Source organism: Rana temporaria, chromosome 3 (assembly GCF_905171775.1).
Source record: "Rana temporaria chromosome 3, aRanTem1.1, whole genome shotgun sequence".
NCBI classification, from domain to species: domain Eukaryota; kingdom Metazoa; phylum Chordata; class Amphibia; order Anura; family Ranidae; genus Rana; species Rana temporaria.
The window spans coordinates 221,962,255-221,977,016 of record NC_053491.1 but is presented as its reverse complement, the minus strand read 5'-3'; the positions used below and the strand labels follow the sequence as shown (position 1 = coordinate 221,977,016).

At 50.0% G+C, this 14,762-nt stretch overlaps 1 protein-coding gene across 2 annotated transcripts in view; it reads right to left on the bottom strand.

Moving 5' to 3' along the window:
* The window catches only part of SYCP3 (synaptonemal complex protein 3), a 91,860-nt gene extending 79,060 nt beyond the window's left edge, over positions 1-12,800 (bottom strand). For both annotated transcript variants that reach the window (XM_040344296.1, XM_040344295.1), the window contains exons 1-2: positions 12,649-12,800; positions 12,184-12,283 (exon numbers count right to left, since the gene is read on the bottom strand). In XM_040344296.1, coding sequence (XP_040200230.1) covers positions 12,184-12,283; positions 12,649-12,772 — 224 coding nt within the window. In that variant the 5' untranslated portion in view covers positions 12,773-12,800. The remainder of the gene's footprint in view (positions 1-12,183; positions 12,284-12,648) is intronic.
* Between the last annotated feature and the right edge of the window lie 1,962 nt (positions 12,801-14,762).

The window sequence follows — 14,762 nt, the reverse complement described above, 5'->3', positions numbered from 1 at the left end:
GTCCTTCCCTGGTTTCGGAAGCACAACCACCTGGGCCTCGTACCACGAGGGGGGCAAACTTCCCACCTCCAAACATTCCCTGTAAAGGGTCAGCAACCTGTGCGAGACCACATCAGAGTAAGTCTTGTACCACTCTGCCGGAATCCCATCAGGACCCGGCGCCTTTCCATTTGGGAAGGAAGCAATAGCCACAGTCAGCTCCTTAGGAGAAAAAGGAGCCTCCAGGAGCTCCACCGCCTCCCCAGGCAACACCGGGATCGGAAAGGAGTCCAGCAGGTCCGTCAGAACCTGATTGTCATACTGTGGGATAGCCGCATAGAGGTCAGAGTAGTAGGACACAAAAGCCTGCATTATCCCCTCCCTGTCCCCCACCAAGGCTCCTCCTGCCGTGTGTATGCAAGGAATTGCCACATGAGGCCTAGCATCTGCCGCTAAGTATGCCAGCAATTTTCCGTTCTTGTCCCCCTTCTCAAATAAGTCTTCCGCCTTACATTTAAACGTGCATTGCGTAAGAGATTGCAGATGAACCAAGAAGGCCCTTCTGGCCATCTGCAACTCCGCAAGTGTGGAGGCAGAGGGCGCCTCAGCATGAGCCTTCGCACACCGAACCTCATGGACCTGGAGCGCCTCCGACTCTGAATTCTTCTCAGTCCTAGCAGCCTTGATAGCAGCGATGTACACACCCCGGGTGGACGCTTTAAATGCATCCCATACCATGTGCCCACCCGTAGAGCCGTCATTGACCTCCCAGTACTCAGCAATATGGCCGGCAACCAGCGGCTCAACCGATGGTTCATCAACCCACCCCGGGTGTAGTCTCCAGATTCTCCGACTACCCCCCCCAGGGCGGCACAGCGTCACCTGCAAGGGGGTGTGATCCGAGAGACCCCCGGCCAGGTAACCAACATCGGTCACCAGCGGCAGGAGGGCCGGATTCGCAAAGGCCAGATCAATACGGGAGGAGGATGAGCTGACGTGGGAAAGATAGGAGTAACCTCTCTCACCAGGATGTTTCCACCGCCACACCTCCTCCAAAGCCGCCATATCTGCCCAGTGCCCGAGATCCAGATTCCGCACCCGGTTTGGGTTAGAAGCGTCCAACTCATAATCGATCACATTATTAAAATCCCCAGCCACTAGCAATTTTAGTGGACCAAAGGTGGCAATCTTCTCTAAAATCAGGTACAACACCTCCTTGTGAAAGGGGGGAGGGATGTAAACATTCGCTATAGCCAACAGCTGAGAGTCTACGGTGAGGACTACAATAGCATACCTCCCTTGAGGGTCCGTCACCACATGTTCTATATTACATTGCAATTTCTTATGCAGCAAGATGACCACACCTCTGGCGTATGAGGAGTAAGTGGAGTGTACTGCCCTCTGTATCCAGCTCCTGTTCAGGGAAAGGGTTTTACTACCCACCAAGTGGGTTTCTTGCAGGAGGACAATATGGGGGTTCAGGGATTTGAGGTACTGTAAGACTAAAGAGCGTTTGAATTTAGAGTTTAAACCGCGGACATTCCACGATACTAGTTTAATATCATTCATTGGGTCTGGAAGAGAAAAATATTTGAAGGACAGGAGGGGCACACGAATCAAGCCAGCCAGGGGGGGGGGAGTCTGGACACAGAGAGCCACAGGGTAACATATTTCAATGGTTCAATATACATGTCATGAAGGGTATCACACACTGTAACACGCACATGGGGCGAGGCCCCAAAGCCGAGGAAAGGTGAAGGCAAAAAGTCAATGTCCCAAGGGTAAAAAAAAGGAAGGGGGGGGGAGAGGTAAAAAAAAGAGGGGGGGGGGAACAAAACATGCCAGTAAGAAAAATTAAAAACGTCTGGCAAAAATACAGTGAAAAAAACATCACACAAGCCCCAACGCCCTGTTTGCTCCAGGCGAACCAAACTAAAAAACGGTATCACCGCCGGAGAAACTTTGTACCCAAAACGTATAGAACAGCCGTGAAACGTCTCAAAAGTCCATCCACTTCAAAAGAGAAAAAAAAAAAGTTGTGGGGGTTTTCAGGGAATCACGCAGGATTTTCAATCCGTGCTTAACCGTACCTGCTGCTCCTGTCCGGAACGGATGATTGACCGCTCGTAACATTACAACCAGCTTTCAGCTATGGAGTTCCACAACAAAGTGTAACCGGAGCATATCATTCAAACACTGCAGCATGGAACCACTGCTCCCAGCAAGGACATCTTAGACAGGTAAGTGACTTCTCCTCCTAGGTCGATCACATCACCACCTCAACCCCCGACCTCAGCACCTCCTCAGGCCAGTGAATCCAGCCAATCCACCGCTTCCATCGGAGAATCAAAAAATTTTGCTGAGCCCCTGTGAATCACCTTCAGACGGCTAGGATAGAGCATGCTGTATACCAGGCCCTTCTCTCTCAGGCGACGACGGACGTCTGTGAAGGAGCGCCGCTTCTTCTGCAGCTCTTGTGAGAAGTCAGGATACAGGTGAATCACAGCATTTTCATGTTTCAGTTCAGGGTGTTTACGGGCCTCGGCCAGGATCGTGTCCCGGTCCCTGAAGTTAAGCAGGCGGACAAGGAAGGCACGCGGCCATGCGCCTGCAGGCCTCCTACCGGCAGGTACCCTGTGGGCGCGTTCCACCACATATACCGGGGACAGGTTCCGCAGGCCCAGAAGATCTTTAAAGAAGGATTCTGCAAACTCCACCGGGTTGGCGCCCTCTGCGCCCTCAGGGAGCCCGACCACCCGCACATTATTGCGGCGCAGGCGGTTCTCGGCATCTTCAGAACGGGCCATCAGGACTCTGACCTGCTGTTGCAGTTCCCCAACAGAATGAGAGGTGGAAGCCACTGTGTCCTCCATTACTGACAAGCGCTGCTCTGCTTCAGACAGGCGGCCCCTGAATTTATCCATGTCCTGCCTTATGAGCCCACACTCTATAGCCAGCGTGTCTATCTTACCCTCTACAGAGGATTTGCTGTCTGCAATGGCCGCCAGGATCGCGGCGGTGGATCGGCCTTCCAGCTGCCCCGGGGGACTCCTCACCTCCATCTGTGACTCCTCCAGGTCCAGGGCCTCGAGATCCGCCATCCAGGATTCTGTCTGCACCGCTACCGAGGCCGGAGAAGATGAGGAAGGCTCCAAGATGGCCGCCGCGCGTGTGGTCAGCGGCGGAAAACGGGACGAATAACTCGTCACCTTCTTAGCTGAGTTGCGCTTGCCGGGCATCGGGAGGACCGGGGGAGCCCCCCAGACAGGAGGGAGAATTTTGCTGAGCAGGATGGCTCTTGGAATCGAGGATGGGGACGGATACTGTGCACGGATGGCAGGAGCACAAGCTTAGCACGTCCGTTCCTCTCTACATCCCGGCCACGCCCCCCGTATTGTTGTCTCTTGCATTGGTTCTGAGCATGCGTGTTTGTAGTTTGGACCTAAGTCCGATGGATTTCTGTACACACAACAGGACTTTGCACAATAGGACTTTTGTTGGCTGAATGTTTGTCCGTTTGCAGAGCGAACTTTTGTCCGATGAAAACCGAAAAAGTTTGTCCGATGGAGCGTACACATGGTCGGATTTTGTGAAAAACCTGCTCATTTTGAAGTTAGTTGTCAAAAAAACAGATAGTGTGTATGGGCCTTTACAGAAATAACCTGCTGCTAAGCCAAAAACAGAGGTAAAGCTAGGCTAAGAGAATGTTGGTATTTGCAGGTGCACTCATGAGCTGAGGATGGTTGATAGTGATACTTCTAGGAGGATACACTACAGGTATCTACATGTACAGGTGATACTCAAAAAATTAGAATATCGTGCAAAAGTTCATTTATTTTACTAATGCAACTTAAAAAGTTAAACTAATATATGAGATGAACTCATTACATGCAAAGCAAGATAGTTCAAGTCGCGATTTGTCATAATTGTGATGATTATGGCTTACAGCTCATGAAAACCCCAAATCCACAATCTCAGAAAATTTGAATATTGTGAAAAGGTGCAATATTCTAGGCTCAAATAGGTAGATTCACGTAGATTGGCTTAAATTTAGGTCGGTGTAGCCTAGCGAGTTTACACTACACCGGCCTAATCTGTAGAGCAAAGTTGATGATTCACAAAGCATTTGCGCGCCACGGGTCCTTTGACCTAGCCACGAACCGTGGCACCTTCCGATTGAGACGGGACGCTAGAAGGTCCACGTCTGGAGTCCACGTTTCGGCACAGACTCTGAAACACCTCCGGGTGGAGTGACCTCTCTCCTTGGTCTAGTGTTTAATGACTGAGGTAGTCGGCTTGCCAATTCTGTACTCCCGGAATGTACACGGCCGATAGAGCCGGAACAGACCTTTCGGCCCACCGAAGGATGTGCGCGACTTCCAGCGCTGCAGCCGAGCTCCGTGTGCCTCCCTGATGATTGACGTACGCCACGGCCGTGGCGTTGTCGGACTGGATCCTGCAGATCCAGGGACCACCCGGCAAGGCACAGCTGGATTGCTCGGAGCTCCAGTATATTGATTGGCAGGCGGGACTCCTCTTGAGTCCAGCGCCCCTGGGCTGACTGGGTGCCCTAAACACCCCCCCCAACCAGAGAGGCTGGCATCCGTCGTGACCACAGTCCAGTGGCACGGCAGAAACGACTTCCCGGTCCGAAGCACCGGAGACGTCAGCCACCACACCAGGGAAGACTTGACCAGATGGCTCAACTGAATCTGGTAATCCTGAGATGACGGGAGCTTGTGCCAACGCGACAGAATTTCCTTCTGTAGCTCCCGGGTGTGGAATTGGGCATACGGAACCGCCTTGAAAGAGGCCACCATCAGACCCAGAACCCTCATGCAGAATCGAAGAGATGACCACTTCTGGGTCAACAACTGCTGCACCGCAGATTGCAGTGTCTGAAGTTTCTCTGTTGGGAGAAAAACTCTTGCCTCCGTGGAATCCAGGACTAGCCCTAGGTATTCCAGTTGCTGAGACGGAACCAACACTGACTTCTGGATATTCAGAAGCCAGCCAAACTCTTGGAGAGTCTGACACGTGATAGACACGTCCTCTTCTAATTCTGAGCCTGAGGAAGCTCTCAGGAGAAGTTCGTCCAAATATCCCATGATAGCAATCCTCAATGCCTCAACAGGGCTAGTATCGGGGCGAGCACCTTGGTGAAAACCTGTGGTGCCGATGCCAAGCCGAACGGGAGGGCCACAAATTGAAAATGGTCCTCCCCGATCGCGAAGTGCAGAAACCTCTGGTGCTTTGTGCATATGGGAACATGCAGGTATGCGTCCATGATATCCAAGGATGCCAGAAAGTCCCCCTGATGGAGCGCTGCTATGACCGAGCGAATCGACTCCATCCTGAATTTTTGCACCTTGACAAAACAATTGAGGGCCTTGAGGTCCAGGATTGGACGGACCCCTTCCTTCTTGGGGACTACAAACAGAGTAAAACCCCTGAAACCGTTCCATCGAGGGAACTGGCACAATCACTCCCCTGCCCAGTAGATCCTGGACAGCCGCCGACAGATCCTTCCGGCGACCTGGAGGAAGCTGGAGGTTGGAAGGAAAAAACCTGTTTGGTGGACAAGAGAGAAACTCTATCTTGTACCCCGAGGAAACTACTTCGCAAACCCAATGGTCGGAGAGAAGAGATCTCCACCGAGCCGCGAATTCGCGAAGCCGGCCCCCCACCCGAGACACGGGCGGGGGCAGACCTTCATGCGGTAGCAGGCTTGTCCGCAGGCTTGTTGGGCTTGCGGTACCAGGTGCGCTTCTGCCCTGCAGCGGGGGCCTTCGCACCTTGCAAACTTTTTCCCGCTGCACGAAAAAAACGATTGGGGGTAGTAAAGGAGGGCCCTTGCTTACGGCGAGGCTCCTTGTCCTTCCCAGACTGTGGGAGCAGTGTGCTCTTACCACCTGTGGCATCCTTAATGATGTCATCCAGGGATGCCCCAAAAAGCCGTTCACCCTTAAAGGGTAAATCCACCAAGGCCTTTTTTGAGGACTGGTCCGCAGACCAGCACTTCAGCCACACAAGGCGGCGCAGTACCACCGCATAGGCGGAGGCCCTGGAAAGCAAGGGAAGCGTATCCAGGGCCGACTCACAGACAAACTTCAGACCCTGAACCAACTGTTCAGCCAGGTCCTTACAGGTTTCGGAAGCATCCTGCGCCTCCAGCTCCTGTAGAAAAAACTTTGCCCGTTTGGTCAGTGTCTGTGACACCAGAGTCCCGGCCAAAACCGGTCTCACAGCCGAAGCCACTACTGTGAACATGGAGCGGGCCACAGCCTCCACTTTCCTATCTGCGGGGTCCTTAAAGGCGGGAACCCCTTCCACAGGCAACGTGGTGGCTTTGCTCAATCTGGACACGGGAGGGTCCACTGACGGAGGAGAGACCCATTTTTTCAAAAAGTCCTCCTCAAAGGGATAACGGGTAGCAAAGTATTTTGGAACAGCAAAAACTTTCTGCGGCGTATCCCATTCCTTGTATAACAATTTGTTCAAATATGGAATACAAGGAAACACTTTTGTGGTGCGGGGTGGCTTGCGGAACCCAAAAAGGACCGGCACATCCGATGCCTTCACCAAATCCTCAAGTTTCTGAGTATCCCGCACCGCAGAGATAAGAGCTCCAACAAATTCCTTATCATTCACCGACCCTGAAGCAGAGTCATCCTCACTGTCCGCGTGGGTTAAGCCCGCATCATCTGACATGACAGAACCAGAGCCAGACACAATAGCAGGGCCTGATTCTGTGTCAGAGACATCCCCAGAAGCAGGCTCAGGGAGGGGGCACTTTTTACCCCCCTTCTGGCCACTTGTCGCTTCAAGCCTGGCGAGAAACGCCTCAAGGACAGCCGACATTGCCTCAACAGATGCGGCAGGGACATTAAGGGTTAACTCAGGCATTGCTGGGGCAGAAACACCAGGTTCAGGCTCCATGATGCCCCACCGCTGTGTCACCCAGTACTGCAAGGCAGAACAACCCACCGGTCACCTCCCGGCTGCAAAAACAGAAGGCAGGGGCCCCCAGGGAACTCACCACCCCACCCGGTTGCAGTGTGAGCTGAACAAACGCTGAGGAATGCTGAGAAGTTCTGGCTGCGCTGCGTCTGTCCCTCAGGATGATTCGCTGGCTTTTGCAGCGCTATTTCAGGCACCATGCGGGCTACAAGAAAATGGCCGCCGACCATGTAAACCGCGACCGTGGCAAAATGGCGGCCAAACGCACTTTAAAAAACCCAGTGACACACACAACACAGGCCAGCAAACACAGCAGCACCCCCAAATGTAAAAAACATCACAGTCCCCCGCAACACACGGTCCCCGGTTTCAATAAAAAAAAACAGGAGGCCCCCCTCACAGCCGCCACCCAGTATGAGGAAGGAGGGAGAGAAAAGGGAGAGAGGAAAGCAGGGCGGACCCTCAGTCGACCTCCCCAGGGAAAACACCAGCCATACCACCTTGCCAGGGCAAGAGGCCACTACTTACCCCTCCTGCGACCACCGGCTGGAGGTATCCCGGACAGAATCAACGTCCGCTAAACGGCATGGCTGTAGGCCAGACACACTGTGACAAGGCCATATAGACCGGTCATATGTGTGTCCTGGAACATGTAGTTCCCTGGCCGCCCCTGGAGCAATGGGGCCTGTCGTGGACGACCCAGAGCTGAGCTGAGGGCCGGCACACGCTCGATGGCCGAACATGGGGGGACTACAAGAGTCAAGACCCAGCCTGTCACCCAGTCGGCAGTTGATAGAAGAATCTCAGGATTCAAAAATGCAGGAACAAACAAAAGCGAAAAAATCGCAAAAAAATATTCCAGAGTACAGGGACTCCAGAAGGCCATGTCCTCTCCTGACATTAGGCAGAAAAAAAACTGGAGCTGCTGAGGCAGAGTGTGGGTTATACCCGGGGGACCACGCCCCCTGGGAGGAGCTGTACTGAGGAAAGTGTTGTTAACACTTAAAGTGCTTTTTTTCTGCCTAACTCTCCTGGAAGGAAGTGGATATAACCCTAAGGTCAAAGGCTGCTGTGTCCGTCCATGAACGGAAGAGAAAAATCTGTTTGGTGGACAAGAGAGAAACTCTATCTTGTACTCCGAGGAAACTACTTCGCAAACCCAACGGTCAGAAAGAAGAGACTTTCACCGAGCTGCGAATTCGCGAAGCCGGCCCCCCACCCGAGACACGGGCGGGGGCAGACCTTCATGCGGAAGCAGGTTTGTCCGCAGGCTTGCGTTACCAGGTGCGCTTTTGCCCTGCAGCGGGGGTCTTAGCACCTTGAAAACTTTTTCCTGCTGCACTGGGCGGGCGAAAAAAACGCTTGGGGGTAGTAAAGGAGGGCCCTTGCTTACTGCGAGGCTCCTTGCCCTTCCCAGACTGTGGGAGCAGTGTTCTCTTACCACTTGTGGCATCCTTTATGATGTCATCCAGGGACGCCCCAAAAAGCCGTTCACCCTTAAAGGGTAAATCCACCAAGGCCTTCTTTGAGGACTGGTCCGCAGACCAACACTTCAGCCACACAAGGCGGCGTAGTACCACCGCGTAGGCGGAGGCCCTGGAGAGCAAGGGGAGCGTATCCAGGGCCGACTCACAGACAAACTTCAGGCCCTGAACCAACTGTTCAGCCAGGTTCACACAGGTCTCAGAGGCATTCTGCGCCTCCAGTTCCTGTAGCAAGAACTTTGCCCGTTCGGTCAGTGTATGTGGCACCAGAGTCCCGGCCAAAACCGGTCTCACAGCCGAACCCACTACTGTGAACATGGAGCGGGCCACAGCCTCCACTCTCCTATCTGCGGGGTCCTTAAAGGCGGGAGCCCCTTCCACAGGCAACGTGGTGGCTTTGCTCAATCTGGACATGGGAGGGTCCACTGACGGAGGAGAGACCCACTTTTTTAAAAAGTCCTCCTCAAAGGGATAACGGGTCGCAAAGTATTTTGGAACAGCAAAAACTTTCTGCGGCGTATCCCATTCCTTGTACAACAATTTGTCCAGATATGGAACACAAGGAAACACTTTTGCGGTGCGGGGTGGCTGGTGGAACTCAAAAGGGACCGGCACATCCGATGCCTCCGCCAAATCCTCAAGTTTCTGAGTATCCCGCACCGCAGAGATAAGAGCTCCAACAAATTCCTTATTATGCACTGACCCTGAAGCAGAGTCATCCTCACTGTCCGCGTGGGTTAAGCCTGCATCATCTGACATGAAAGAACCAGAGCCAGACGCAATAGCAGGGCCTGATTCTGTGTCAGAGACATCCCCAGAAGCAGGCTCAGGGAGGGGGCGCTTTTTACCCCCCTTCTGGCCACTTGACGCTTCAATCCTGGCGAGAAACGCCTCAAGGACTGCCGTCATAGCCTCTACAGAGGCGGCAGGGGCAGGGGCACCAAGGGTTAACTCAGGCATTGTTGGGGTAGAAGCTCCTGGTTCAGGCTCCATATTGCCCCACCGCTTATGCCTCCCTAGCACTGCAAGGCAGAAAAACACACTGGTCACCTCCCGGCTGCAAAACAGAAGGCAGGGGACCCCCAGGGAACTCACCACCCCATTGTAGAAAGAAATGTTTGGACAGCCGCACTCTGGAAAAACCTTCTCGGTTGCCTTTTATTGGTAAAAGTATTCAAACACCATACATCACAGCAAAGACAGGGGCATACAGCTGACGTTTCGCACTATCAATCAGTGCTTACTCATTACCCGGTTGCAGTGTGAGCTGAAGCTCTGAGAAGTGCTGGCTGCGCTGCGCAGTCCCTCAGGAAGTGATTTGTGGGCTTTTGCTGCACTATTCCAGGCGCTAGAGGCCAAGACTTTTCCAAGATGGCCGTCGTCTGAGGTAAAAAACAGCATGCGGCCACAAGAAAATGGCCGCCGAGCTATGTTAACCGCGTCCGCGGCAAAATGGCGGCCATACACGGTTTAAAAACAGAGTGACACAGCAAAAACACAGCCCAGCACATACAGCAACTCCCCTAACGTAAAAAACAACAGCACCTCACAGTACACGGTCCCCGGTAGTGATAGAACCCCAGGAGGGCCCCCACCTTACAGCCGCCACCCAGCATGGGGAAGGAGGGAGAGGAAGGGAGAGAGGAAAGCAGGGCGGACCCTCATTCGACCTCCCCAGGGAAGCACCAGCCATACCACCTAGCCAGGGCAAGGGGCCTACTTACCCGTCCTGCGACCACCGGCTGAAGGCATTCCGGACAGAACCAACGTCCACTAAACGGCATGGCTGTCGGCCAGACACACTGTGACAAGGCCATAGAGACCGGTCATATGTGTGCCCTGGAACATGTAGTTCCCCGGCCACCCCTGGAGCAATGGGGCATGTCGTGGACGACCCAGAGCTGAGCTGAGGGCCGACACACGCTTGATGGCCAAACATGGGGGGACTACAAGAGTCAAGACCCAGCATGTCACCCAGTCGGCAGTTGATAGTAGAATCTCAGGATTCAAAAATGCAGAATCAAAACAATAAAAAGCGAAAAAGTCCAGAGTACAGGGACTCCAGAGTGCCTGTCCTCTCCTGACATTAGGCAGAAAGAAACTGTAGCTGCTGAGGCAGGGTGTGGGTTATACACGGGGAACCACGCCCCCTGGGAGGAGCTGCACTGAGGAAAGTGTTGTTAACACTTAAAGTGCTTTTTTTCTGCCTAAATCTCCTGAAGGAAGTGGTTGTCTCTCCTGACGCTAGGCAGAAAAAAACTGGAGCTGCTGAGGCAGAGTGTGGGTTATACCCAGGGGACCACACCCCCTGGGAGGAGCTGTACTGAGGAAAGTGTTTTTAACACTTAAAGTGCTGTTTTTCTGCCTAGTCTCTCCTGGAAGGAAGGATACAATACCCTAAGGTCAAAGGCTGCTGTGTCCGTCCATGAACGGAAGAAAAAAAAAGTGCACAAGCAGCAGAGATGACCGCAGCCTGGAGAGGATTGTCAGGAAAAGGCCATTCAAAAGTGTTGGGGACTTTCACAAGGAGTGGACTGAGGCTGGAGTCAGTGTATCAAGAGCCACCACACACAGACGGATCCTGGACATGGGCTTCAAATGTCGTATTCCTGACAATGTCAGAAGCGTCTTACTTGGGCTAAAGAAAAACACACATGGTCTGTTGCTCAGTGGTCCAAAGTCCACTTTTCTGATGAGAGCAAATTTTGTATCTCAATTGGAAACCAAGGAGCCAAAGTATGGAGGAAGAATGGAGAGGCACACACTGCAAGATGCTTGAAGTCCAGTGTGAAGTTTCCACAGTCTGTGTTGATTTGGGGAGCCATGTCATCTGCTGGTGTTGGTCCACTGTGCTTCATTAAGTCCAGGGTCAACGCAGCCGTCTACCAGGAGATTTTGGAGCACTCCATGCTTTCTTCCGTAGACAAGCTCTATGGGGATGCTGACTTCATTTTCCAGCAGGACTTGGCACCTGCCCACACTGCCAAAAGCACCAAAACCTGGTTCAATGACAGTGGGATTACTGTGCTTGATTGGCCAGCAAATTTGCCTGACCTGAACCCCATAGAGAATCTATGGGGCATTGCCAAGAGAAAGATGAGAGACATGAGACTAAACAATGCAGAAGAATTGAAGGCCGCTATTGAAGCATCCTGGTCTTCTATAACACCTCAGCAGTGCCACAGGCTGATCGCTCCATGCCACGCCGCATTGAGGCAGTAATTGCTGCAAAAGGGACCCAAACCAAGTACTGAGTACATATGCATGCTTCTACTTTTTAGAGGTCCAATATTGTTTTATGTACAATCCTTGTTTTATTGATTGCATGTATTATTCAAATTTTCTGAGATTGTGGACTTGGGGTTTTCATGAGCTGTAAGCCATAATCATCACAAATATGACAAATCACGGCTTGAACTATCTTGCTTTGCATGTAATGAGTCTATCTCATATATTAGTTTCACCTTTTAAGTTGCATTAGTGAAATAAATGAACTTTTGCACGATATTCTAATTTTCCGAGTATCACCTGTATAGTGTGCTCCTTATCCAGGGATGGAAGGGACATTATGGTAGTGTTGAGCCAGTATTTGTGAGAGTTAAGGGGCAATGGCGTTTGCAAGGGCACTTCTAAGTAAAGTTGGGCTAAAATTGCTTTGGCCATACTTCTCCTAATATACAGCTGTCTCTACTAGAAGAGCTGATTATAACTGAAGAGGATATCAGGAAATGCAGTCCTACTGCTCTAAAAATATTATTACCCCACATGTTCTTCATCTATTCCTTGATCTGTAACAGATGCAGGACGTTTTTTTCCATGTTTCTCAAAACCTTGAGTCTTTTCTGTATTCTGTATATATTCTGTATTTAAAAAAAACAAACAAAGAAACTTAGCAATTATTTGCACTGTAAGGCCCCATTCACACCTAGCATAGGTGAACGCTAGTGTGCGTTTTATGTGTGTCACACATAGGGCAGCCCGATTACATGAATAGGTTGTCCTATGCATGACAAACGCACCAAAGAAGCTACAGAACCTTTTTTAGACACAGAGCTTTGTGCATTTTGTAGCATCAAAAAAACGGGTGAGGATGGCATGTTATCAAAATTTTCTACCGGCGATAGGATTTTCTGTAAAAGTTATCCGAGCACCTCTAACCATACAAATATGAAAAACCAACACCACAATCACAAAACGCCATATTGCAGCAATGAGACGTGTATACCTTCTGTTGTATCTTCTTCTGATCCAGAAAGCGTTTTTTCCTCTATTTCTTGAAATTTGTAGGATAGCACCTTCTCCTCTTGAATGGCCTTTACAGATTTTCCAGTCTTCTTTCCAGGAGCCATGACTGTTATCTAACATCAACATCATAATTCATAGTCACATTCAAGTTATATATGGATATTGTAAGGCTAAGTCACACACACTATTTACGGTACTTCCTGGTGGCTTAAAGTATATGTGAACCCTTACCTAACTATTTAAGTAAGGGCCAAGATACCTCACATGTGTGGTTTGAACTCCGTTTTCATATGTGGGCGCTACTCACGTATGCGTTTGCTTCTGCGCGTGAGCTCGGTGGGACGGGGTGATTAAAATTTTGTATTCTTATTTAATTTTATTTTTACAAAAGAAAAAAATTGAGGTCACTTTTATTCCTATTACAAGGAATGTAAACATCCCTTGTAATAGAAAAAAGAGCATGACAGGACCTCTTAAATATGAGATCTGGGATCAAAAAGACCTCAAATCTAAAATTTACACTAAAATGCAATAAAAAATATATAAAAAAATTCTCCTTTAACCACTTGCCGACCGCTGCACAAGTTTTTACGTCGACAGAATGGCACGGCTGTGCAAATTAATTTGGTGCGGATTCGATGTCCGCCGGTGTCCCGCGATCAGCTCACAGAGCTGAAGAACGGGGAGATGTCAGTGTAAACACAACATCTCCCCGTTCTTCCTAGTGACATGTCACTGATCATCTGTTCCCTCTCATCAGGAACAGCGATCAGTAACATGCCACTCGTAGCCATGCCCCCTAACAGTTAGAATCACTCCCTAGGACACACTTAACCCCTTCAGCACCCCCTACAGGTTAACCCCCTTCACTGCCAGTGTCATTTTTACAGTAATCAGTGCATTTTAATAGAACTAATCGCTGTAAAAATGGTCACAAAATGGTGTCAAAAGTGTCCGATGTGTCCGCCATAATGTCACAGTCACGATAAAAATCGCCGATCGTCGCCATTACTAGTAAAAAAAAAAATATTAATAAAAAATGCCATAAAACTATCCCCTATTTTGTAGAAACTATAACTTTTGTACAAACCAATCAATAAACGCTTATTGCCATTTTTTTTTTTACCAAAAATATGTAGAAGAATACGTATTTGCCTTATCTGAGGAAAAAAAATGTTATATATATATTTTTTTTTTTTATAGCAAAAAGTAACAAATATTAAAAAGAATTCAAAATTGTAGCTCTATTTTTGTTTATAGCGCAAAAGAGAGCTCTATTTGTAGGAAAAAAAGAACATCAATTTTGTTTGGGAGCCACGTCACAGGACCGCGCAATTGTCAGTGACGCAGTGCCGAATCGCAAAAAGTGGCCTGGTCTTTGGCCAGCCAAATGGTCCATGGGCTTAAGTGGTTCAGAGCTATGGGCGGAAGTGATGTTTAGGCTGCATTCACACCTGAGCATTTCAGCTCATAAAACACTTGTAAAACACCTGAAAAAAACACCCCACAAACAAAATCCAATTCATTTCAATGGCACCTGTTGACATCTGAGTGTTTTGCCTGAAAAATGCTCTAAGCTCAAAAAAGAACATTTGGGGCAGATTCTTTGGGGCATATTACAGGTGTTTTTCTGCCTTTTACATTGGTGACCTGAACAAAATCGCTGCAAAATCACGGTAAAAAAACGTAGCAAAAACGCCCGGGTGTGAATGCAGCCTTAAGCCCCCTTTCACACTTGTACGACTTCAAAGTCGCGCGATTTTACCGCGATTTCGCGGCCGCGATTTTACCGCCGCGATTTCAATGAATGCCTGTGTAAGTGGCATCAAAATCGGACCAAAGTAGTGCAAGGACTACTTTGAAGTAGGCACAACTTAAAGTCGTGCCAGTATGAATGGTAGTCATTGAAAATAATGGAGAATGACTTGTCATACGATTTTGCAGTCCAAAATTGTGAGACAAGTCGTATAAGTGTAAAAGGGGACTAAAGCAGAGTTCCAGAATTTTTATGTTTATTAAAAGTCAGCAGCTACAAAAAGTGTGGCTGCTGACTTTTAATAAACAGACACTCACCTGTTCCACGGTCCAGGGATG